The 23,901-nt window shown below is 41.5% G+C and overlaps 1 protein-coding gene across 5 annotated transcripts in view; it reads right to left on the bottom strand.

Annotated features, from left to right (window-relative positions):
* MAP2K5 (mitogen-activated protein kinase kinase 5) overlaps positions 1-20,534 on the bottom strand; it is a 273,914-nt gene extending 253,380 nt beyond the window's left edge. For all 5 annotated transcript variants that reach the window (XM_047767144.1, XM_047767146.1, XM_047767147.1 and 2 more), the window contains exons 1-2: positions 20,400-20,534; positions 12,647-12,695 (exon numbers count right to left, since the gene is read on the bottom strand). In XM_047767144.1, coding sequence (XP_047623100.1) covers positions 12,647-12,695; positions 20,400-20,534 — 184 coding nt within the window. The remainder of the gene's footprint in view (positions 1-12,646; positions 12,696-20,399) is intronic.
* Between the last annotated feature and the right edge of the window lie 3,367 nt (positions 20,535-23,901).

Below are 23,901 nucleotides of genomic sequence, written 5' to 3'. Positions count from 1 at the left end.
GCCCACCACACCTCAGCAGGTCCTTCCTCTTATCCAGCCACAGATATCCCTGTTTGGTGACCAAGCCATGGGAACCTTAGGGGGGAGCTTATATTCTCTAATTAGTCTATTTCAGAGAAAAAGCTACCTTCTTTTTCTCTCTGTTGCTCAGCCAAGAGCAATCTGACAGCATGAGGGAAACCAGCACTTGAGCCTGTCCTGCTCGGTGACCAAGTCAACAGCTCTCACTGGGGTTTTCTCTCCAAAGCAATTGCTCCTGGATCTTAGATACAGGTTCACTCCAGCAGAGTTCTCCAACTGGATACAAATCAGTATCTGAATATCTACATAGTTAGGAGCTGTCGCAGTCACTACTGGTTTTACTACCAGGAGCTGCCTATTTTTAGTATAAAAGGTGGTCACTTTTAGTAACAAAGAAGGTACATTCCTAAGGAAGTTACATCTATAAAGAACTATAGAGAAATCTAGCGTTTTCCGTCCCTCTTTTTTTTTTTTTTTTTTTTTTAAGCTACAGATTCTACAGAGCCAAACTGGAAAAGAAATGCCATTTTAATTTTGGAAACAGAAGGAGTTTCTACGTAGGCTCCAGAAACTAGAATTTTCAAGGTTAAGTCAAAGTTGTCATACAAATTAAGGAAACAAAGGGAAAAAACAGACACTATGTAAAGGATATGTTACATATTACTACACATGAAAGCACTGTACACTTTTTGTTTTAAAAGTAGGTCAAAGGAGTTCCCGTCGTGGCGCAGTGGTTAACGAATCCGACTAGGAACCATGAGGTTGCGGGTTCGGTCCCTGCCCTTGCTCAGTGGTGTAGGTTGCAGAAGCGGCTCGGATCCCGCGTTGCTGTGGCTCTGGCGTAGGCCGGTGGCTATAGCTCCGATTCAACCCCGCTCCGATTCAACCCCTAGCCTGGGAACCTCCATATGCCGTGGGAGCGGCCCAAGAAATAGCAACAACAACAAAAAAGACAAAAAAAAAAAAAAAAAGCAGGTCAAGGAGTTCCCATTATGCCTCAATGGTTAACAAACCCAACTAGGATCCATGAGGATGCAGGTTTGATCCCTGGCCTCGCTCAGGGGGTTAAGGATCCAGTGTTGCTGTGACCTGTGGTACAGGTCACAGACAAGGATTGGATCTGGCATTGCTGTGGCTGTGGCATAGGCTGGCAGCTATAGCTCCAATTTGACCCCTAGCCTGGGAACCTCCATATGCCGCAGGTGTGGCCCTAAAAAGACAAAAATAAATAAATAAATAAATAAATGCAAGTCAAATTTTCAGTCTGTATGTGGACTAAAATGATTTGCTCCTGATAAAGTCCTGAACTTGGTAAAATTTTCAGCCTGAACAAAGTAACTTTTTGTAAACCTCATCTCTACACCAGAACTATAGAGATGATGGCTACAAAGGGATAGACTACATTCAAATTCCAACATACACAAGATCTCAATAAAGCACTATTCCCATGGAATGAAGAAGTGCTTGGAGTTTAACAAAACAGGTGAAAAACCTTTTTACAATTTGTAGAGAAGGCACAGATTTCAGGAAAAAAAAAAAGTCATTTAAACACAGTCTCTCTAAATCAGTAACAACAATAACAACAAAGAGTTCTCAGAGCTTGAACCTTTAAGGCTACTTAAAACAAAAGACTCTGGAATTCTAAAATTCTACAAAATCTCTGAGGGATTACTGCAGCAAAAACCTGTGAGGCAAGTTCAGAACAATCTCTTTCATAGCAGTTCCACAGAAAGCAGCTAGAAACACTAAAGCGGACTTTGCTTTAAGTGGACCAAAAACTTAGGACAAAGGGCCAAAATAGCTTTAGATGCAAACCTAAAGTGTTGGAGCTGTCCCCTAAGGAGACAAGGTAAGTTGAAGGAGGCATGCTAATAAAGCCTGAGGATAAAATCAGGTTTACGTAACACAATGATTGAGAGCTTTTATGGATTACTAAGAGACTCCATTTTATGCAGGTACTGCTTTCCCTTACAGATTGCTCTTTGGAGGACTATCTGCTTCACTCTTTAATATTTGTAATTAGTAGTTTTAACGAAGACTCCTTGTTCCTGTCTGAAAGGAGAATGAGTTGGGAAAGTAATTACACATGAGAGAAAACTAATGATTCTAGCCCAAAGGCAAAAATCGAAGTCATCAGACACCCTAGTGGCAACCTAAGAGCAAACGTGGATGTTTAAAATGAGAATACGCTTCTCTCCAAAGATGAAGAATTTCAAGGAAAACATAAAAAAGACCAACAGGTACACAACAAGGTGCTCCACATCTCCCAATCATCAGGGAAACACAAATCAAAACCCCAGTGAGGTATCACCTCACACCTGCTACATGGCTATCATCAAAAAGACAAGAGAGGAGTTCCTGTCGTGGCTTAGCAGAAACAAATACGACTAGTATGCATGAGGATGTGGGTTCAATCCCTGGCCTCGCTCAGTGGGCTAAGGAGCCAGCGTTGCCATGAGCTGTGGTGTAGGTTGCAGACAGAGCTCGGATTCTGCACTGCTGTGTCTGTGGCACAGGCCACCAGCTGTAGCTCCGACTGGACCCCTAGCTTGGGAACCTCCATATGCCATGAGTACAGCCCTGAAAAAAAAAAAAAAAAGACAAGAGATAACAAGTGTTGGTAAGGATATGGGGAAAGGGGAACCTTTGTGTACTATAGGTGGGAATGTAGATTGACACAACCACCATGGAGAACAGTATGTAGTGCCTCAAAAAATTAAAACCACAGCTACCATTTGATCCATCAATTGTACTCCTGCATCTATATCCAAAGGAACTGAAATCAGATTCTCACAGAACTACCTGCAGTCCAATGTTCATTGCATCATTTATTCACAACAGCCAAGGTGTGTAAACAACCTAAGTGTCCATCAATGGATGAATGGATAAAGAAGATATCAAACACACACACACACACACACACACACATACACACAGAGAAGAATATCACTCAACCATGAAAAAGATGGGCAGCCTGCCATTTGCGACAACATGAATGATCCTTGAGGGTATAATGCTAAGTGAAATAAGAGAAAGATAAATACTGTATGATTATCATTTATATGTAGAACCTAAAAAAATCCAAACTCGAGAAACAGACTAGAGATTTCCAGGGCTGGAGGGTGGGGAAATGGGGAAAAAAATCTGTCAAAGGATATAAACTTTCAGTTATACAATTAACAAGGTCTGAGGATCTAATGTAAAGTATGGTGGCTGATTATAGCTAATAATACTGTATTATATATTTGAACATTGCTAAAAGAATAGATCTTACATGTTCTCACCACAAAAAAAGAAATGGTAATTATGTGTCAGGATGGCCATGTTAGGTAACACCATGGTAGTAATCATTTTGCAATATATAACTATCAAATCAACCTTAAACTTACACAATGTTATACATCAATTACATCTCAATAAAGCTGGAAAAAATTTAAATAAAGACAAAGAATTGACAGGAATGAGAATTAGTGAAGGGAAAGAAAGTAGAAACACATACCAAGCAATTTAGTGGGACAATAACTTAAAATACTTTTTCTGAATGAAAAGCTGGACAAACACAGCCAGCCCATCTAACAGAGGCTATGGCTGGGCCGATCAAACTGGATTAGGTATAAAAAGTATACTAACTGGAACCACAAATCATAAAAACTTACTAAAATGGCACAAAGAGTTTCAAAGGTATAAATATGCTGAGAAATACCAGAAAGCCATGGCACTAAGTGGAGAGTAGAAAAAAACATTTTGACCTCTTTAGTCTTACACATGGAGGTTCTTTGCCATCTGACCAAAAAAGCATTACTAGATATGACCAAAAAGGGGGAGAGGGAGAGAGGGGAAGAGCTGTGACACACTGGTTCACAATGAGAATTCCAGGCTTCTCTGGTGGCCTGGAGCATAGTAATATGATTTTCCAGCACATTAGGGAAGCAAAAGTAGAACCAGAAAGTCTATGTACTGGCTGGATTTTGTTAATGTCACTTAAAATGGAGGAAAAAATCCTAGCAAGATACCAAATAGAGTGCAGCAGATGGTAAACAAATATTATGAAGCAATCTTCACAAAATCTGCAGTGTGTCACAAATATACAAAATGGCAGAGTGTGGGAAAAGAGAATCATAACAGGCCATATGTTTTAGTGATTTTATTTGAAGCAACACAAAATCCAAAAGAGAAACCAATAGGAGGAACATAAAGGCCCAATAGAAGAGAGGCAGCCTCAGGTAAGGGGCGGTCAGAACTGCAAGCAGAGTGCTTAGTGAGTAAACAGCTGACAAACAGCAGACTCTGGGGAGATTTCAGACAAACCACCCACTGCAGCGCCAGGGCTCAGGTAGGCTTTCAAGAGAAACAATCTAGCTCCTACCAAGAGCAATAGAAAGGTTTTTTATACGTCATTTGTCATATTACTTCAATTCCAGGTAAGTCTCAATTAGAACTACAACAAAGGCATTTTTCTAAGGCAAGAGGAAAGAAATGAAAACATAATTGTAGAAGTCAGAAAGACATCAATAGGAAACTGCCCGAAAAGTTGTCAAGTTTAGAACCCTTCTCAGGTGTGGAATCAAAGATACAGTCCTAGAGGCCATAGTTTCTACAGGTAAATCTTCATATCCTTAAGGGGTTTTTTGTTTGTTTGTTTCTTGTTTGTTCTGTCCATGCCTGTGGTGTGTGGAAGTTTCAGGCCAGGGATTGAACCCATGCCACAACCAGAGCCGCCGCAGTGAAAACGCCAGGTCCTTAACCCACTGTGCCACAGAGAAACTCCAGTATTTTTGAGTTTTAATTTAAATCCATACCTCCCATCTCCTAATTCCTTCATTACTTCTTTGCTTCCTTTCTCTTCCCAAAAATATATAGTACCCACTATGTAGCAGGCAATGTTCTGGGCATTGGGGATAGTAACAGTGAAAAAAGGAAAACCCCTGCCCTCAGGCAGTTTACACTCTAGTTGAGAGACTGAAAGGGATGAGGAAGTGAGCCACACAGATATCTGGGGAAAGACTATTCCAGGCCCTGAGGCAAAAAAAATACCTGGCAAGCTCCACAGATGGAAAGAAAGCCAAAGCAGCTGGAAGAGACCGAGAATGAGATGGGCAAGAGAGACAAGTTTAGAGAAGAAACGGTAGCAGAGTTGGGGGTCTGCCCAGGACCTTGTGGGGCATGGTACAGACTGGGCTTTTAATCCTGAGAGAGATGGAAACCATTGGAGATTTGTGAGTGTAGTGATCTCAATTAACTTCTAAAAGGATCGCTTTGGTTGTCATGTGAAGAAGCTATGCAGAGGCAAAGCAGAAACGGGGAGACTAGTTAGGGGACCACTGTTCTAGTCTGGGTAAGAGATGACGATGGCCTAAACCAGGTTGAGGTTTGGAGCAGTCATCACATGCTGGGTATATTTTAAAGGCAGAACTAACTAGGTTTGTTGATGGATAAGATACAGAAGGCGTGTTCTTATTACTTCACTCCTTTAATCTTCCGTGCATTCTAGAAACATACTGAGAGTCTACTATGTGTCAGGTACCACACTGAATTTCTCGGAATTAAAAAATGAGCAGCACTATCTACTGCCCTCAGGAAACAACTAGCCTGGTCCTTGGGTCAAGGACTCTGACTTCTTAGTTCTCAGGTAAAAATAGCCAAACTACTATTACCTACAACTAATAATAACTAACAAGAGTATGATACCTACTACTAATAACTACTTCCATAAGACTAAAAATGATTTGGACTTTTTGCATCAATACTACAAAACTAAATTTCAATAAGTTAAAGCTCTCTTCAAATTGTCTCAAATTTGAGGATACACAATTAAGTCTTACATGATTCATAGACTCAGTGTACATCTGTTGTGAACTCAATTTTGCATTAACCTACCCAGGCTTGCTTACAGCAACCTGTTATCTTTTTCATATACTATAAGAAAATAAAACTTTATTTTTTTCACAAAATTTTTCCAGAAAGTCATGAAACAATAAGAAAAGGATTGTATTCAATAAGTCAGTATAAAATGGTCATCGTTGAAGAAAAACATAAATACAATAAAGATTTATCCTATAGTCATATTTTCTGAACCCAAACTCAAACACATGTCTTGACAAGTGTGAAGATACTTATGAGGGCTACAGACCAGCATATGTGAAGTCAGAGTATCATGGAAAAGTGGGGCCATATGATATTTATAAGTCAGCATTTGTCCACAGAGACTTAGGACGCATCTTTCAAAGCACCAGTGAGATTTTACTGTTCAGCAACATCGGCCCAACAGTCATTTTACGGCAATAACTTGTTTAGAAAAAATCCAGGGAGAGGAACACATGTAACAGATATGCACAGGAAACTCATTAGTGGGCACAGTGGATTTCCATCACCTCATGTGCTGGTGCACTCATTACATTAATCTGTTAATGAAACTGTGAAAATCAGCAGGGGTCTTTGGGCCTATATAAATGCCAAGCTCCTATAGCATATGTAGGGCCCACACATGCACACACACAAGATTTTTTATGGATATGGAATCTCAGAAGTGTTCTCACACTGAGGAGATGACAAATTATTCAAAAACTGGTGTGGAGTCAACTGTCTTTCTGCTTGAAAAATAAAGTTGTATCCCCACCTGACTCCTCCTCTCACCAAAATAAACTGAAGAGGGTCACAAATTTAAAAAAAAAAAAAAAAAAACCTTTTGCCTTTGTAATAAAATTGCATGCTATTTTGGAAAAAAAAAAAAAGCCACATAAGTACACATACAAATGTACATATTCATGTGCATGCTAAATGTGTGTGTTCTTAACTCTATTAGAGTAGAAAGAAAAAAGGATATTGATGAATGTTTTTTCAATACCCTGGAATGTGTAAGATCCTTTTAAACATGACATAAATCCAGAAGTCACAAAGGAAAAAATGTGACCACGTAAAAACTTTAAATTTCTCCATGGAAAAAAAAAGAGAAAAGAAAAAGACCAAACCAAGCTGGAAAAAAAGCAATAAATTAAACAAAAATATTTATAACATATAAGACAAAGGGCCAATTTTCATAATACTGGAAAGCTCTTAAATCAATTAAAAAAAGACAACCTAATAGAAAAATGGGCAAAGGTAATAAATAGTTCAGAGAAATTAAATACAAATGACCAAAATATAAATGAAAAAAGTCCAAGCTCATTTATAATGGAAGAAACACCAAAAATATAATAATCTTTTTCACTTATCAAATTGACATCTACTAAAATGTCTGGTAGTACACAGAGTTGGTTGAGGGTAGAGAGAAATGGGCGTTTTCAAACATTGTTGGCAGGAGCGCAAATTGGTTCTGCCTTTTAAAAAGCAACATGGAAACAGGTATTAAAAATAAAAATATGGGGACTTTTAGTCTCAGTAGTTCCAAATCCTAGGAACATATCCTACGAATACATTTCCTACAATGTGGAAAGCTGTTAAGACAATGCTGTTGACTACAGCATTTTTTCTAATACTACTAAAAAAACTGGTAACAACTTAAAACTGGTCCATCAAAAGGTTGAATAAAGTTATAGCCAGAAAATTAATTATAACATAATTTTCCAAAAGACCGAAAAGTTGATTTTGTACACACTGAGGTTAGAAAGAGGACCAATACAGACTATTAAATGGGGGCAGGGGAAACTAGTTGCAATATAGTATATATCATATATGAGAAAATTTCTGGAAAGATACAGAAGAAACTGTATTGTAACTAGGGAATTGGGGAAATGGGGAGTTTTACTTTTTGCTTTGTTACAATACTGCCTGAATCTCTTTTTTTTAAGAGATCATCTATACTTTCTCAACTAAAAAAATAAAAATAAAACTCAGAATACTGAAAAGTAGTACTTTCATTTGTGCTCTTGCTATAGAGAAGAAAAGGACCTAAAAGTGATAAAAAGAAAAAAGTTTAGGGCCATAAGCCCAAGATGTAAATTTGGCACAAGTAAGCCTCCTTCCCCTCATTTACCCCTAAATCCCCTTGGAAACATCATCCCCAGGGATAGAAATCAGAAAGAATATAGTCACTACAGACCCTCTGCCGCCTCTGGACATAGGGCTGTGTTAAGTAAGGGAATTTGAATATGGAGCCTGAATTGTCCATCATCAACAAATTATATCCCATGCCTGGGCAATTGCACAAATGATCCAAAAAAGGAAATTACTGACTTAGCTTTAGGTTATGTACATCTTACAATTCTCTTTTGAACATGCACATATATAGCATTTCATTTTATTTAACAAAGGTATTCCTACCAGGCACAAAGTACACACATCCCTCAGTATCCCTGGGGGATTAGTTCCAGGACACCCCAACCGCCATAGATAGGATACTAAAGTCTGTTGATGATCAAGTCCCTTATATAAAATAGTGTCATATAGTTAGTTGGTCCTTAGATCTGTGAATTCTGCATCTGAGAATGGGAAGGATGTGGAATACATGAGGCAACTGTACTGAAAGCAAAACTGAAATAAAACAGGGTCCCTGTCACCAAGTCATTCAAAACCTAATGAAGGAGGTCCTATCATGGCTCAGTGGTAATGAACCCAACTAGTATCCATGAGGATGCAGGTTTGATCCCTGGCCTTGCTTAGTGGGTTAAGGATCAGGTGTTGCTGTGAGCTGTGGTGTAGGTCAAAGACGTGGCTTGGATCCCGAGTTGCTGTGGCTGTGGTGTAGGCTGTCAGCTGTAGCTACAATTCGACCCCTAGCCTGGGAAGTTTCATATGCTGCAGGTGCAGCCCTCAAAAGCAAAAAAAAAAAATCTAATGAAGAATGGAAACACAGACCCAACCAACCAGAAGGCAGGCCTATCAGGTCACCTGCTCTAGTAAAGTGCCCAGAGAGACTAAACCACACCTGTGGGACCAGAGGTTTCACTGACGAGATCAAATTTCTCAAAAGTGAATTATCAGTAAAGTTATCCAAACTTTTCTCTCTTCTCCACTTACTTAACCCTTTCTCTCTACGTTTATGTAAAACAGGTAATTTCTTTTTTTAATTTTATGGCCATACCAGAGGCGTATGGAAGTTCCTTGGCCAGGGATTGAATCTGAGCCACAGTTACAACTTACCCTGCAACTGCAGCCTACAGCAAAATTGCAGCATCACCAACCAGACCCTTTAACCCACTGCTCTGGGCCAGGCGTCAAACCCACACCTCCACAGTGACCCAAGCTGCTGTAGTTAGATTCTTAATCCACTGCACCACAGTAGGAACTCCTAAAGCAAGTGAATCCAACAGTGTCCTTTCTCTTGGTGACTAATTCATATCTCTAAATATAATACCACCTCTTTTGTATAGTTAGTATTGGGGGATCTTGTGAAGGTTAGATTAAATGAGATAACCCATGGAATGCTCTTAACACAGCATCTGGCAACAGTATACTTTGCAGTATTAAATTCACTACCATAAATATCTCTGATAGTTTGTTTATGTATTCAAGAGTGGTTCTACAATAACACAGGCCATTGAAAGAGCTCAAAAATTTTAGTAAATAAGCTTATAAACTACATCTTTCAAACTATTTCTTATAGAGATTTTATTTATTAATGCTGATCTTTGGTACAGAAAATAAGATCATCCTAGAACAATAGCAGAAAAAGCTAGCCTAGGATTTTAAGTCTATAATGGAGAGTACACAATAATCTAAGCACAAAAAACAAAGAGCTATCATTATTTTCTCTGTGTATATATTTGTTCTTATTCTTTTCACCTAAAACTGGTCCAGATGCAGACAGGTACAGATCTGTTGCCCCTGTTTGGGGAAAAGAAGGAAAGTCATCTCTAAAAAGTTAAACTAGAAGTTCCCACTGTGGCATAATAGGTTAAGAATCTGACCACAGTAGCTCAGGTCGCTGCAGAGGTATGGGTTTGATCCCTAGCCTGGTGCAGTGGGTTAAAGGATCTGGCATTGCCTTAGCTGCAGCTACAGCTTGGACTCAATCTTGGCCTAGGAACTTCCATATGCCTTGGGTATGGTCATTAAAAATAGAAGTTAAACTAGAAATTTAAACATTTTTTTCTGTTAGTGTTAAGTATACTTTTCAGTGTTAAATATATTACCATAAATACTTCTTTGATCAAAGTTTTATTTATTCAAGACAGTTATTCTCTCATACCCATAAACCACACTTAACACACTTAATGGGCTTTCAATACAACTTGCTTATAAAGAGTGCAAGTTTTACAAAGAGAACTACATTTGAACATAGGCTCCACCACTTCCTAGCTATTCACTTTCAGCAATCTCTTCCCATCACTGAACTTCAGTTTCCACACAGGTATAATTTTCCTACCTCACAGAGCTGTTGCAAAGATTAGCAAGAATCCAGGTAAACCATCCAGTACAATGCCTGGTACAAAGCAGGCCATCAATAAACAATAGCTAAAATAATCATATTACTACTATGAACCCTAACTCTAGAAGCCAATAAGGCACAGGTATGCTGAGCCACTATGAGGGATCCAGAAAGCAAGAAGTAGAAAGTATAAATAAGTTTCTTTTTTGCCACACTTAAAAACAATCAGAACACACAACTTCAAGAAATAGGACAACTTTCTAAACAAGTCTCAACAGCAGCTGAGAATATATACATAAGAAATTTCACTTTATCACTGTGAGATTGAACAAGTTGCTTGGAGGAGATGCCCTTTCCGCAACTGTAACAGAGCTCATAACAGTCCTTCAAAGTACTTCATGGGGATCTTGTGAAGGTTAAATTAAAAGACATAACCCATGGAATGCTCTTAACACAGCATCTGGCAACAGTAAGTACTCTAAATGTTAACTACCAGACCGTCCCCGAAATCCCTGGCACCCCCAAGGAGTTACTGCAAGGGGTCTGAAGAGCTTGCAATACTAATGTGTATTTGAGATATACATACTGTTTTTCAATAGTATATGGAGTCCAGTGTGGTTAATAAAATACTAATTATTTTAAGAGTTCTACTCAAGTAGCTTTTAAAACCATGAAATGATGGTTGAAAAATATTCAATAGAGAATACTGAAAAAGCAATAGAGAAATATATAAAGTAAAAGTATGAGGAGTTCCTGATGGCCTAGCAGTTAGGGGCTTGGTATTATCACTTCTGTGGCTCAGGTTTGATCCTGGGCCTGGGAACTTACACATGTCACAGGTACGGCCAAAAAAAAGTATGCTCATTCAGTCAACTCTTGTCCCATTCCAGCCCCAAGTCTACTTTCTAGGGGAAACCACTGGAAAGCACTCCAGTGGGCACCTCTTCAGATCCTTGTCCCTTGATATATCCATGAAGTCGGGAGAAAGCAGAGGGATTAAATATTTTATAAAGTAGGATCATATGATAAATATTTTGTTTATTCAACATTGTATCATGAATATACTTCCATGCCAATGCTTAAAATCCTCATTCTTTTTAGCCACTGCTTAATGTTTCATTCTATGGATAAATAATTTATTAATCCATTATTCCAGGCATTTAGCTTACCTCTAATTTTTTGCTATCAAAAATAATTCTACAATGAACACTTTGTTGGAAGGGAACGCAACACATGTATAGGTATTTCTGTTAGACAGCTTCCTAAAAGTGGCTTTGCTGAATTAAAGGTTTTGAATTTTTTTTTTTTTGTCTTTTTTGTCTTCTTAGATCCACACCCGAGGCATACGGAGGTTCCCAGGATAGGGGTTGAATTGGAGCTGTAGTTGCTGGCATAAGCCACAGAGACAGCAACGCCAGATCAAAGCCACATATGCGACCTACACCTCAGCTCATGGCAACACCGGATCGCTAACCCACTGAGCAAGGCCAGGGATCGAACCCTCATCCTCATGGATATTTTGGAAAGTATCGCCAAATTGTTCTCCAAGAGAACATAAATAAAAAAGAGGACATTGTACTCTCTGTTGTTAACCATCAGCTTAAAAAATAAGAACAAAAGGTTCTTGTGGCAAAACCAGACATTTTTCTACATAGAAAAGTGGCCCACATCTGCAAAAAAAGATGGGGACCACGACTGCCAATCCTTAATTTATCCTTTTCAATACCAGAGCCCCTGTACTAAACTCTCATCTAACATTACTCAGCCCCTGGCCTCCCCCTGGCTTAAGTCAAAACCAGTTTTCTAATATACCCTCCCCCCCACCAGTCCCCAAGCCAACTGGTTGGAGGTGGGGTGGGGCTTAAGACCTGAAGTGTTGCTGTCATCAGCTAACAGCAGTGCCAAGCCCCACTAAAACAGAATTATTTGATGCAACATTCATGTAAAAGCTCTACTCTATTGCTGTTTTAGAGCAGCAAAGGATTAAAATCTTTTAATCAATAATCATTGGCCTACAGGTAGTTTACACGTTTCATTTTGTCCCACGATATTATTACAGCGAGGAGCAAGAGCAGATAAAGGTCATGTTGGTAATTAAAGCTATATTATAGAAATATGCATACCCAAGATATGATTAAATAAGAAAATATTACTCAGTTCAGTATCATCATTAAACTTGCATTAATTTATAAATATTTAAATGTACCATATGATGAGCATAAATAATCTGTTTTTGTCAGTTTCTAAAATAATGCAACCCATAAACCCTGTGAAAAATTACTGCAGAAATAGTCAAGAAAGTATACAAGGCAGACTTACATTCAAATGCTGTGGTTGTTGCTTCAGGCAGAACCTGGCCTATCACATCCTAAACAAAGAAAGAATAAAGAAACACAATTAGCCATCTTCTTTATTGCTAACATGTGGCAAATCCTAGAGGAAATATGAGAACCTGGAAAAGAATTTGAAATGATGGCATAAACTATAAAAACATTAGCTCATAATTACTCTTAGCCCAGCGATTTCAGTACAGAGTATTCTAGGGGAGGGGATCTTTAAAAAATCTTTTCTACTCTATTAATAACATAATTTTTTTTTTCTTTTTTCTAGGGCCTCACCTGCAATATACAGAAAGTCCCAGGCTAAGGGTCAAATTCAAGCTAAAGCTGCTGGCCTACAGCACAGCCATAACAACACTAGACCGAGTCACAAACCTACACCACAGCTCATGGCAATGCCAGATCCTTAATCCACTCAGTGAGGCCAGGGATCAAACCTGAATCCTCATGGATACTAGTTAGGTTTGTTACTGCTAAACCACAACGTGAACTCCAATAACATGATGTTTCACTCTCAATTCAACAAAGTAGACAAATACACTGCTATTGATTTACACAAAAAAAGAGAAAAAAAAAGGAGTTCCCGTCATGGCTCATCAGAAATGAATCTGACCAGTATCCACGAAGACACAGGTTCGATCTGTGGCCTCCCTCAGTGGGTTAAGGATCTGGTATTGCTGTGAGCTTTGGTGTAGGTCGCAGACCCAGCTAGGATCCAATGTAGGCCAGCGGCTAGAACTCCAATTTGCCCCCTATCCTGGGAACCTCCATATGCTGCATGTGCAGCCCTAAAAAGACAAAAAAAGAAAAGTTTATTCTATGGGAGGTTGTAGAAGGAATGTACTGCTGGTAAAAAAAAATAAGGGCGGGGGGGTGCAGTTTGGGAGTCAGACTAGTCTGAGTTTGAATCTCAGCTCTGCGCTTAACTAGCTATGTGACTGGGAATAAATTACTCAACCTCTCTGAGCCTCAATTTGATTACCCTTCCAATATGGGTCTAGTAACACTTAGGGAGGTAATGTAAAAAGTATTAAATAATGCAGTAAACATGAGCTAGCCTAACACACTGTAAACATGCAACAAATGCAGTTCTTGATATGTAACCAGCAACACCTCCTACTCATAGCTGGAAGAGTTCAAAATTTTCCGTGGTGATGATGATACAAATCTCTAATGTTACATTTAATACAACCAATTCTTACCTTTACTCTTAAGCAACTGAAAAATAAATTTAATGACACCAAAATAAAGTTATTCTAGCCTACAAAAAAAGTTTACGTATATATAACCTGATTATCAATATTTAAATTAATCTATCAAGTTGAAAACACTTGAAAAATTGTCTACAGAGACAGCTTAATTAAAGAGGTACAGAACACTTCTGAGAAACAGTTCTGGGAAAAGTGACCCTCCATTATGTCTAGTCCAATATAAACGGCCTGCCGACCTCATTGCTCTTAGAGAGCTCTGCCTCTACATCCCTCCTAGGCGGTTCCAGATCTGGCACCAGGCAGCGGGCTGACAAAGCCTCTTGCACTATTTCTGTATTTCTCAGCAGGGAGCCCAGACCCCTTCCAAGCAGGGCACTTAGCAGAGTGGAAGTGCAACTTCCTTCTAAAGGTAGTTCTTTAGAGCTTTTGCTGCAGCGGCAATTTGCATAATAGCCTTGTCCCTTCAGTGTGTGTGTGGTGTGTGTAGGGGTGTGTGTGTGTGTGTATGTGTGCGCGCGCGCATGCACTTTAATCTGTGCATATAAAATTGATCAAAGGGATCTATCTTAGGCAACCCTACTCATCAGGGACAAAATATTATTTTTTTCTTCTGTTTCCAGCCTCAGCAAATGAAATATCAACTTTTTAAGGAAGTTCTTGTAAACAATTTTAGTGTTTAAAAAAATTCTTTCTAGGAGTTCCCATTGTGGCTCAGGGGGTTAAGGACCCAACAAGTATCCATTAGGATGCGGGTTCGATCCCTGGCCTCGCTCAGTGGGTTAAGGATCTGGCGTTGCCATGAGCTGTGGTATAGGTCGAAGATGTGGCTGGGATCTGGCGTTGCTGTGGCTTCGGGGTGGGCCTGCAGCTGCAGCTCTGATTGGACCCCTAGCCTGGAAACGTCTATACGCCACAGGTGAGGCCCTAAAAAGAAAAAAAAAAAATTCTTTCTACATACTTATAGGTAAAAAGTATTTATTGACAAGTAAATGAAAACTGTAGAACGAGTATGGAATATACAGGTAGTGTAGAGCCTGAGAGTATGCGCTGGAACCAAACTGCTAGGGTTGGACCTTGGCTCTGCCATTCAGTCACTGAGTGACAATTTCTCTGCACCTCAGTTTCCCTCTGTGTGAGTGAGATCAAAACTGTGCCTACCTCGTAGGACTAATAAGTTAATATTTATAAAGTGCTAGAGAGTATCCAGCGCATGGTAAGTGCCATCTTAGTGTCTGTTAAATAAACAAGTCACTGATGGCTGGGAACATTCCACATTTTATCTCATAATGAAACCCTAAATTTCAGCACCTGACAATCAGTGGAATGTGGTCTTTGGTTCACTTCATCCCTCTACAGCATTTACTGTATTAGGCAATATTGGTTAAAAAAGGGGGTTGGGAGGGTTGCATCCTCCACCCCCACCCCCACCCCCGACCTTCCGGGTCTAGGTTATCACTGCTCACTTCCGGACTACCAATTTTGAGATGTGAACTCTACAGTATTAGCAAACTAATTCAGGATCCTTCCTACTTCCGAACCCATAAAACTACAAATTTCTAATAACTAGCTGAAAACCCTGCTGGGCAGCAATGGCCTCCTTTGCCTATCAACATAAGCAAGGATCTACACACACTGTACATCTAATGTGGGGAAAAAAGAGAAAGAAAGAGTGTACCTGCTTGAGAGAATCATGTGAACACAACTGACCATCTTGTCCCATCAAAGCAAATAAAGTGGGGCTATCATAATGACGAAGGCGTAAAAAGTTTGAATATTAATCACCATTCCCTGGTCTTCTCTAAGCAAGCACATTTAATTTTTTTTTTTTTTTGGTCTTTTTGCTATTTCTTGGGCCACTCCTGCGGCATATGGGAGGTTCCCAGCCTACGCCAGAGCCACAGCAACGCAGGATCCGAGCCGAGTCTGTGACCTAGGCCACAGCTCACGGCAACGCCGGATCGTTAACCCACTGAGCAAGGGCAAGGATCGAACCCGCAACCTCATGGTTCCTAGTTGGATTCGTTAACCACTGCGCCACGACGGGAATTCCCACATTTAATTTTATGTATACTTTGCAGTTGTATTTTAAGTGATTTATTCAAAATGACCCTGTCTGTTATTTCTTTCTCTCTCTCTCTCTCCCTTTCTCTCCCTCTCTCTCTTTGGCTTATTAGGGCCACACCTGTGGCATACGGAAGTTCCCACGCTAGGGGATGAATTGCTGCTACAGCCGACACAGCCAAGCCTCATCTGCAACCTACATTACAGCTCATGGCAACCCCAGATCCTTAACCCAGTGAGCGAGGCCAGGGATCAGTACTAGTTGAGTTCTTAATCCCCTGAGCCACAATGGGAACTCCTCAGAATGACCCTGTCTTATTCTCAACATTTTACCCTACCTAAAAAAGGTTTCAAAAGACCATGTAAGTTTACATATCTTGTTGGTGATCACTTCTTGATCCGTTTCTTCTCCTTCCTCTCAATAAATCAGTCAAATAAATGGCAAACCAAACATCCAAGTGAACATATACAACATGCCAGGAGCATAAAGATTACAAAACCACAGGCTATAGAAGAATAAGACTTCTCCTTGACTTTTGAAAGATTATAATCCATCACAAAGATAGAGACAAACCTAAAAGACTAACAATTCAAAGCACTTACAAATAGTATGAAAGAAGAGGCAAACAAAAAACATAAATTAGCAAGTAGTTGTTGCTTGCTCAGGAGGCCGGAAAAATCCACAGCCTCAGTTTAGGTAGAAACATCACAGAAGAGGGGAAATCTGGGCTAGAACTTTGGAGAGAAGATTCACACAGCAAGAGGAAAAGGGAGAACATTCTTTCCTACCCCTCACTAATCCAGATCTCCTGCATAATTTTCACAAAACTGGGGACTGTGTTGCCAAGGAAGAAGAGAAACACAGAAAACTGAAAAACAGATAACCCACAAGCCTCTGCCCATGAGGATCAGCTGGACCTCCTTCACATCTCAGCCAGTCCCTAATTATTCAGATGAAGGACACAGACCCAGAGAGGCCCAGTGACTTGCCCAGGGAGTCCTAGCCATTTGATGTTGCTGGGACAGAAGCCCTCAACTACAGACTCCGAGTCCAAAACACTCTCAGTTCCAGCTGACTCAGTGACTATGAACTACTTCTGGCTTCCATGTCTGGGTCCACCAAAAACTAGTTGTGTGGCTTTAGCATTTTCCTGTCTGGGTGTCATGCTTCCTCATTTGAAAACTAAAGTGAGGAGAGTTATATCAGATGAAGGAGGAACATTCCAGGTTTCATTTGGCTTTAAATTGTAAGGTTCCAAGCCAAAGATGCTAATATGTCTATTGGGTTTTTTGCCAATTTCTTAATGAAGAGGTATGGTAAACCTGGAAAAGAGATGGCAAGAGCCCTCCGGGATTTGGGCTTGCAAAGTTCAAAGAACTGGATCTATAGCACAGCACCCATTGTCATGAGCCCTTCATCAGGTCTTTTGGATGTAACATGCTCTCCCTGGGCTTACCTGAACAAGCACATGTGAAGGCACATGGCACTCTGAGCTCTAGATGGTGGGACCATCTGAGCAAAGTTTACCTGTAAGCCAGTCATCTTGGAGCCAAGGTACAACTGGGAGAGGCCCAGGCCCTATCCCTTCTGTGGCAATTACAACAACACTTACTTACTCCAGATTGTTTCAAGTGCTTCACATGTATCAGTGTCAACAGTCCTCAGAACTCTATGGGGTAGACACTATTTTCATGCCCCCAGTCCTTTTTTTTTTTTTCCTTTTTTTTTTTTTACGGATGAAGAAACTGAGATACAGAAGACACTTGCCCAAAGTGAGCCTGGTAAGGCTTGCAATTTAAACCCAGACAGCCTGGCTCAAATGTTCGTGCTTTTAAACATTGAACCATCCTGCTTAAAATAATACCTCCTGTTGTCTCAAAAGAGTGAAGTAAAGGAAGCTCATGTCTTTCTCATCATAAACACAATCTGACTTAGTCTTTACAAGTTTTTGATACAGGTATCATTATCCCTAATCTATAAGTAAGGCCCAGAGAGGTAGAATGACCTGACTACTTAATAAGTACAATTAAACCCAAATTTCTTTTTTTTTTTGCTTTTTTGTATTTTTTAGGGCCACACTTGCAGCATATGGAGGTTCCCAGGCTAGGGGTCGAATTGGAGCTGTTGCTGCTGGCCTACACCAGAGACACAGCAACTCAGGATCCAAGCCGCGTCTGCGACCTACACCACAGCTCACAGCAACGCCAGATCCTTAACCCGCTAAGCAAGGCCAGGGATCAAACCCGCAACCCCATTGTTCCCAGTCGGATTCGTTTCCACTGCACCGACAGGAACTCCTAAATCCAAATGTCTTTATTCAAAACCTAATATGCCTCCACAAAGCCATAACAGTATGTATCCTCCTTGATGCTTCCTCATTAAACAAATATCTTAGGGTCCTGTGAAGCCCCAGAAACAGAGAGGAAACAGAGATGTCTGTCTCCTCCAGTTTATTATCTAGTGAACGAGACAAGGTTAGCACAAAATCCATGTACTGTGGTGGAACACAGAGGAGGAGCATGTATGACCAGCGTAGAGGAAAATCGAAGCTGGGTTTTGAAGGACACGTAGGAGTTGGGCAGCTGAAGAAAGAGGCCAAGTTCCTGCTGTGGCACACTGGGTTAAGAATCCAACTACAGTGGCAGGTGCAGGTTTAGTCCCTGGCCTGGCAGTGTGTTAAAGGATCCAGCATTGCCACAGCAGCAGGAATAGGTCACAGCTGCAGCTCAGATTCAATCCTGGCCCAGGAACTTCCTTTTTATTATTTTTTTTCTTTTGTCATTTTAGGGCCATACCTGAGGCATATGGAGGTTCCCAGGTTAGGGGTCAAATCAGAGCTGTGGCCTCCGACCTATGCCACAGCCATAGCAACGTGGGATCCGAGCTGCCTCTGTGACCTACACCACAGCTCACAGCAATGCCAAATCCTTAACCCACTAATCGAGCCAGGAATTGAACCTTCGTCCTCATGGATACTAGTTGGTTCATTAACTGCTGAGCCACAACAGGAACTCCGGGCTTAGGAATTCTCACATGCCATAGGTGCAACCATAAAATAAAAAAAAAAAAAAAAAAAAGAAAGAGGCCAAGTGGAGATGGCCTGGGCACCTGGGAGAACTCAAGATTAATTATAAAGACCTGGAGCACAAGATGCTCATAGGGGTATAGTGAAAGATGAAGCTGGTGCCAGTCAGGCACGAGCCAATCAAAAGACCATGCCAAGGAGTTCAGGCCTTACCATGAAGGAAGATCCATGTGCCTGTGAGTGTGTGGAGAACTCTGGATGCAAAGAGAAGGATGGCATAAGATTGGAGGCTGCTGGCTTTCACCAGCCTCTGCACTCCTGGCCCAGACACCTGAAAATCTGTATGGTCTGTGTGGTCAGTAACATCAAAAACTCAAAATGAAGGTAGAGGGATCAAATTTTGATTAACTTATGACAATCAAAAGCCACATCACAGATCTTCTAAAAAACCTCCACCCAGCCCCATCTTATCCTATAGCTAAGTTCCACTATAGATCCCATACTTGCAATATGCTCCATGATATGTCAGCTCTACCTTCGACAGCTCAGTTATTCAAAATGTAAAATGGGCACAAAGCACTCTATCTCAAATAAATGCTAAAAGATGAAAAGTGGCACTGCAGCACATGGAAATAAATACTAAGTAAGGAAATCTGAGTTATGGCACTGACACTTCCACTCACAATCAACATGGCTTTGGAAAAGTCATTTCACCTCACTGCTCCTTGGTAACCAACTGCAAAAAGGATCAGAGGGCTCAAAAGGCCACCTCTGGGGTTATCCCCTCCTCTAACACTCCATGATTTTATTTGAAATACATTGTGAATATTTATTATGAAAGTTAAGACTACATTATTGACTCTAAAATGCACATTTTCCCCTCTATTTTAACATCTCTGAAACTAGGTTTTGCACAATGTGTGCTACATCAGTTTTTTCCTTCTTAGTAGTACATAAAATACCTTAAAACCTATGACACCTAAGCTTTGCTGAAACAGAACTGGTTAAAGACGCCTTGTTTCTCCTTCCCACTAGTCACCAAGTTTAAGGAACTCAGTAGGAAGACATGGCTGGAACCTGGCCAGGGACATTCCACAAAATACTTTAGAAAAACTTTTAGATTCAGCTTTTTGAATCCTAGTTGTTGCTTCCATGTATATGTTCCAGTCCAGGCTGTGCGCTCCCTGAGGGCAGAGGTTCAATCTCGTTCATCTCTACTTTCCCAGGGACCTGCACATTTGTCAGATTTAAACCCATGCAATTAATCAATGCCTGTGGTGGAAGCAATAAAACTGTCCTCACTTGAGGCCAGCAATGGCCACTAGCTCAGGCCACCAGGCCACCGGGGTTAAGTTTCAGTGGATCAAGGCGCAGACTACCCCACAAATCCCTGCACCCTCCCTCGCCAGGATGGAACACTGAGATTAGCACTCACCAACACATCCCTGAAGAGTAGCTGCGGCCCCGAGTGCACTGTCCAGTCCACCGCTCCACTATTTGGAATCTTGATGCGAATCACCAGCACCTGGTTCTCCATGGCATGGAAGGGGCCAAGGGCCAGCCACAGCATTACAGGTGAAAGGGGCTCACATCCTGGTAAGGGGGTACCCACCGGTCCCTGTTAGGTGGGGCTTCCAAGAGAAGATAAGGTGACAGAGAGCAAGGGGGCTGAAGAGAGGAGGAGGTCCAGAAGAGGCCCACAGGCTCCGAGCCAGGCCCAGGCTGCAGGGGGCCGAGGGATGTCTCCCGGTGAGCGTGGACTGGGCAAGAGGAAGGAGTCAGTAGAAACTAGGGGAGGTCAGAAGGTTCTGCAGTTGGAAAAGAAGGCAAACGGGGTCATGCAGCTCTCTGCCGTCTGTGAGGGTGTGAGGGGACGGCAAACAGAAGACCCTGTTTTAGGGAGATACAGCGGCAGGTGTCCACTCCTCCTCAGCAGGGGCGGAGGGTCCTGGACTGAAGGGGACTCAGTCCCGCGTGGTGTGGAAGAAGCCCCGGGGCAGCCGAACCACAAGAAAGCCGACGGGGACCCTCCGCGGGAAGTTGGAGGTGGGGAAACAGTCTTCTGCCCAACCGGAGTCAGACTGCGCCGCCCGTGCGGCTCAGCCCCGGGCACCCGAGGCCGCGCGTCCCGGCGGCAGGAGGAGGGGGAGGGCGGCGGCGAGGGCACTGTTACTCCGGAACCAAAACGCGCGGCGCCGGAACCCCGGGAGCCGGCGAGGGGACCCGCCTCCCGCGGCGCCATGTTGGAAAAGGGCAGCTCCTGGCCGAACCCTCCCCCTGCTCCCGGGCGGACGGGACCCAAGGAGGCAGCGCGGGGCGCTCGGGCCGGAGTGAAGGGACCGACTGGGCTGCCCAGTCCCGGGACACCCCACCTTTTCGCCGAGCGATCGAGTGATGGCCCTTTCCTTTCCTGAGTCTTATTAAAATTAGCGATGTGAAAATATCTAACAAACGAAGGAGGAAACTGAACTAAGGCAGAGGTCCGCCAAAAGCCAATAGATTGCTTAAAATGTGTACTCTTGGCTTGTAGAGAAGCCTAGAAAGAAGGACTGCATCGTTTATTCCTTTGTCAGGCCCTGTACCTAAATATTCGTGGGGGTTTGTGCATCAAATGGTCAAGAGCAAGGTTGTCTTTTTTTTTTTTTCTCCTTCCATTTTCCAAGTCACAGATCCAGATCTTTCTCCAAAATGAGCAAAGCAAATATGGGTTTTTAGTGAGGTTCTTTACCCCATGGTTGCCCTAAAATAGCAAACAGCCCCTTACTCGAAAGTAACTGTAGAGAAATTCAGTGAAGAGTTTAACTGCCTGGGGACAGCTGCACTAGTGGCATCATCTTTTGTTAAATTGTTGCAAAAAATATCCAGTCTAACCCATTAATTTTCCACTAGCTAAGCAATGTTTATGCAATCAGTGATATCAGAGGCGGTAGCAGTAACACTTGGTTATTTTTAACTGCCTTGTTAACCTCAGACTTTTAAATGCATAATTTTGTTTCTCTACGATTCCTTTACAGAAGTTTGTTTACAAGTTGTAACGTGTAGTTTTGTCTTTCATCTCGTTCTAAGGAAAGTGCACATATGGCTTTACTTTGGGGGGCTGAATTTTGTATAAATTCGGTAGGGGAGGTGTTTCATTTCCCTTTATCAAATAGTTGCTTAATGCCAGAAAAAAAAAAAAAGTAAATATTGGCCAGTTTTAGTATAATATCATTTTTTTCCTACATATCTTCTCTGCCTGCGCTCTCTGATGTTTAATTTCAAAGTCCATTGTAGGAGATAAATGATATGTTTTCAGTTTTGTAAATTAATAGCTTAGGTAGAAATTTCTTTAGTCAGATCCTCCAGCTGGCCAAGGATCTGCACTTCAGTCCTGTGAAAAATAAACCATTTGCTCAAGGACCCCGGTGCATTTTTAAATGAAAGTTCATTTCCGGAGTTCCCATGGTGGCACAGCAGAAACGAATCCTACTAGGAACCGTGAGGTTGTGGGTTTGATCCCTGGCCTCGCTCAGTGGGTTAAGGATCCAGCGTTGCCATGAGCTGTAGTGTAGGTCGCAGACACAGCTCAGATCTGGGGTTGCTGTGGCTCTGGAGAAGGCCAGCAGCAACAGCTCCAATTAGACCCCTAGCCTGGGAACCTCCATATGCCCCGGGTGTGGCGCTAAAAAGACAAAAAAAAAAAAAAGTTCGTTTCCTGTTATTTGAGAAAATAGATCATGAAACTAGAGATTTTCTCTGAACCCATGATTTGTTAAAATTGGTTTTTTATTCATAGTACTATGGGGAAAACCAACTCAGTTCGCACTTTCAATTCTTTTGGATGTATACCCACAAGTAGAATTGCTGGATCATGTGATAATTTTTTGGAGGAGCTGCCGTATTCCACAATGGCCATGCCATTTTACATTCCCTTCCATAGCCCAAGGTTTCCGATTTCTCCACATCTTCACCAACACTTGTTACATTCTGTATTTTTGTTAAATGGTATTCCATCAAGTATGAGGTGATATGTGGTTTTAATTTGCATTTTCCTTAGTGATTATTGATGTTCATCTTTTCATGCACTTCTTGGCCGTATGTATATCTTCTTTGGGGAATTGTCTATTCAAGTCCTTTGCCCATTTTTTAATTGGGCTTTTTTTCCCTTTTTTGTTATAAAGTAATTTATTTTTTTTCTTTTTTGGGGGGGGCGCACCCATCTCATGTAGAAGTTCCCAGGCTAGGAGTCGAATCGGAGCTACAGCTGCCAGCCTATCTATGTCATAGCCACAGCAATGCAGGATCTGGGACACGTCTGCGACCCACACCCCAGCTCACGGCAATGCTGGATCCTTAATGTACTGAGCAAGGCCAGGGATCCAACCTGCATCCTCATGGTTCCTAGGTTAACCACTGAGCCGCAAAGGGAACTCCCTAGAGTAATTTTTTAAATGAGGAAAATTACATTTTACTATTATAAATTCAGATGTTTTCTTTCATCTGTTTTTACCTTGCTCCTAATCTTCAATCCTTAACCCAGAATCTGATCCCTTCCCACCACTTCACAGAAACTATCCCAATCCAAACTACCATTATATTTATATATTTTTCTCATCAATTTCTGTTTCCATTCTTACCCTGCTACCAACCATCTATTCATAACCCAATTGCCAGGGTTAGATCAAGTCACTCCTTTGGTTAAAACTTTCCTGATAGGAAGGAGTTCCCATCATGACACAGCAGAAATGAATCCAACTAGGAGCCATGAGGTTGTGGGTTCTATCCTTGGCCTCGCTCAGGGATAAGGATCTGGCGTTGCCGTGAACTGTGGTGTAGGCTGGCAACTGTAGCTCTGATTCTACCCCTAGCCTCTATATACCTCGGGTGCGGCCCTAGAATAAAAAAGAAAAAAAGAAAAAAAAAACTTTCCTGATAACTTCGTAACTTGTGCAGAACTA

The sequence above is a fragment of the Phacochoerus africanus genome, chromosome 2 (assembly GCF_016906955.1).
Source record: "Phacochoerus africanus isolate WHEZ1 chromosome 2, ROS_Pafr_v1, whole genome shotgun sequence".
NCBI lineage: Eukaryota > Metazoa > Chordata > Mammalia > Artiodactyla > Suidae > Phacochoerus > Phacochoerus africanus.
The sequence above is the reverse complement of the archived record's forward strand: the minus strand, read 5'-3'. Positions and strand labels throughout refer to the sequence as shown.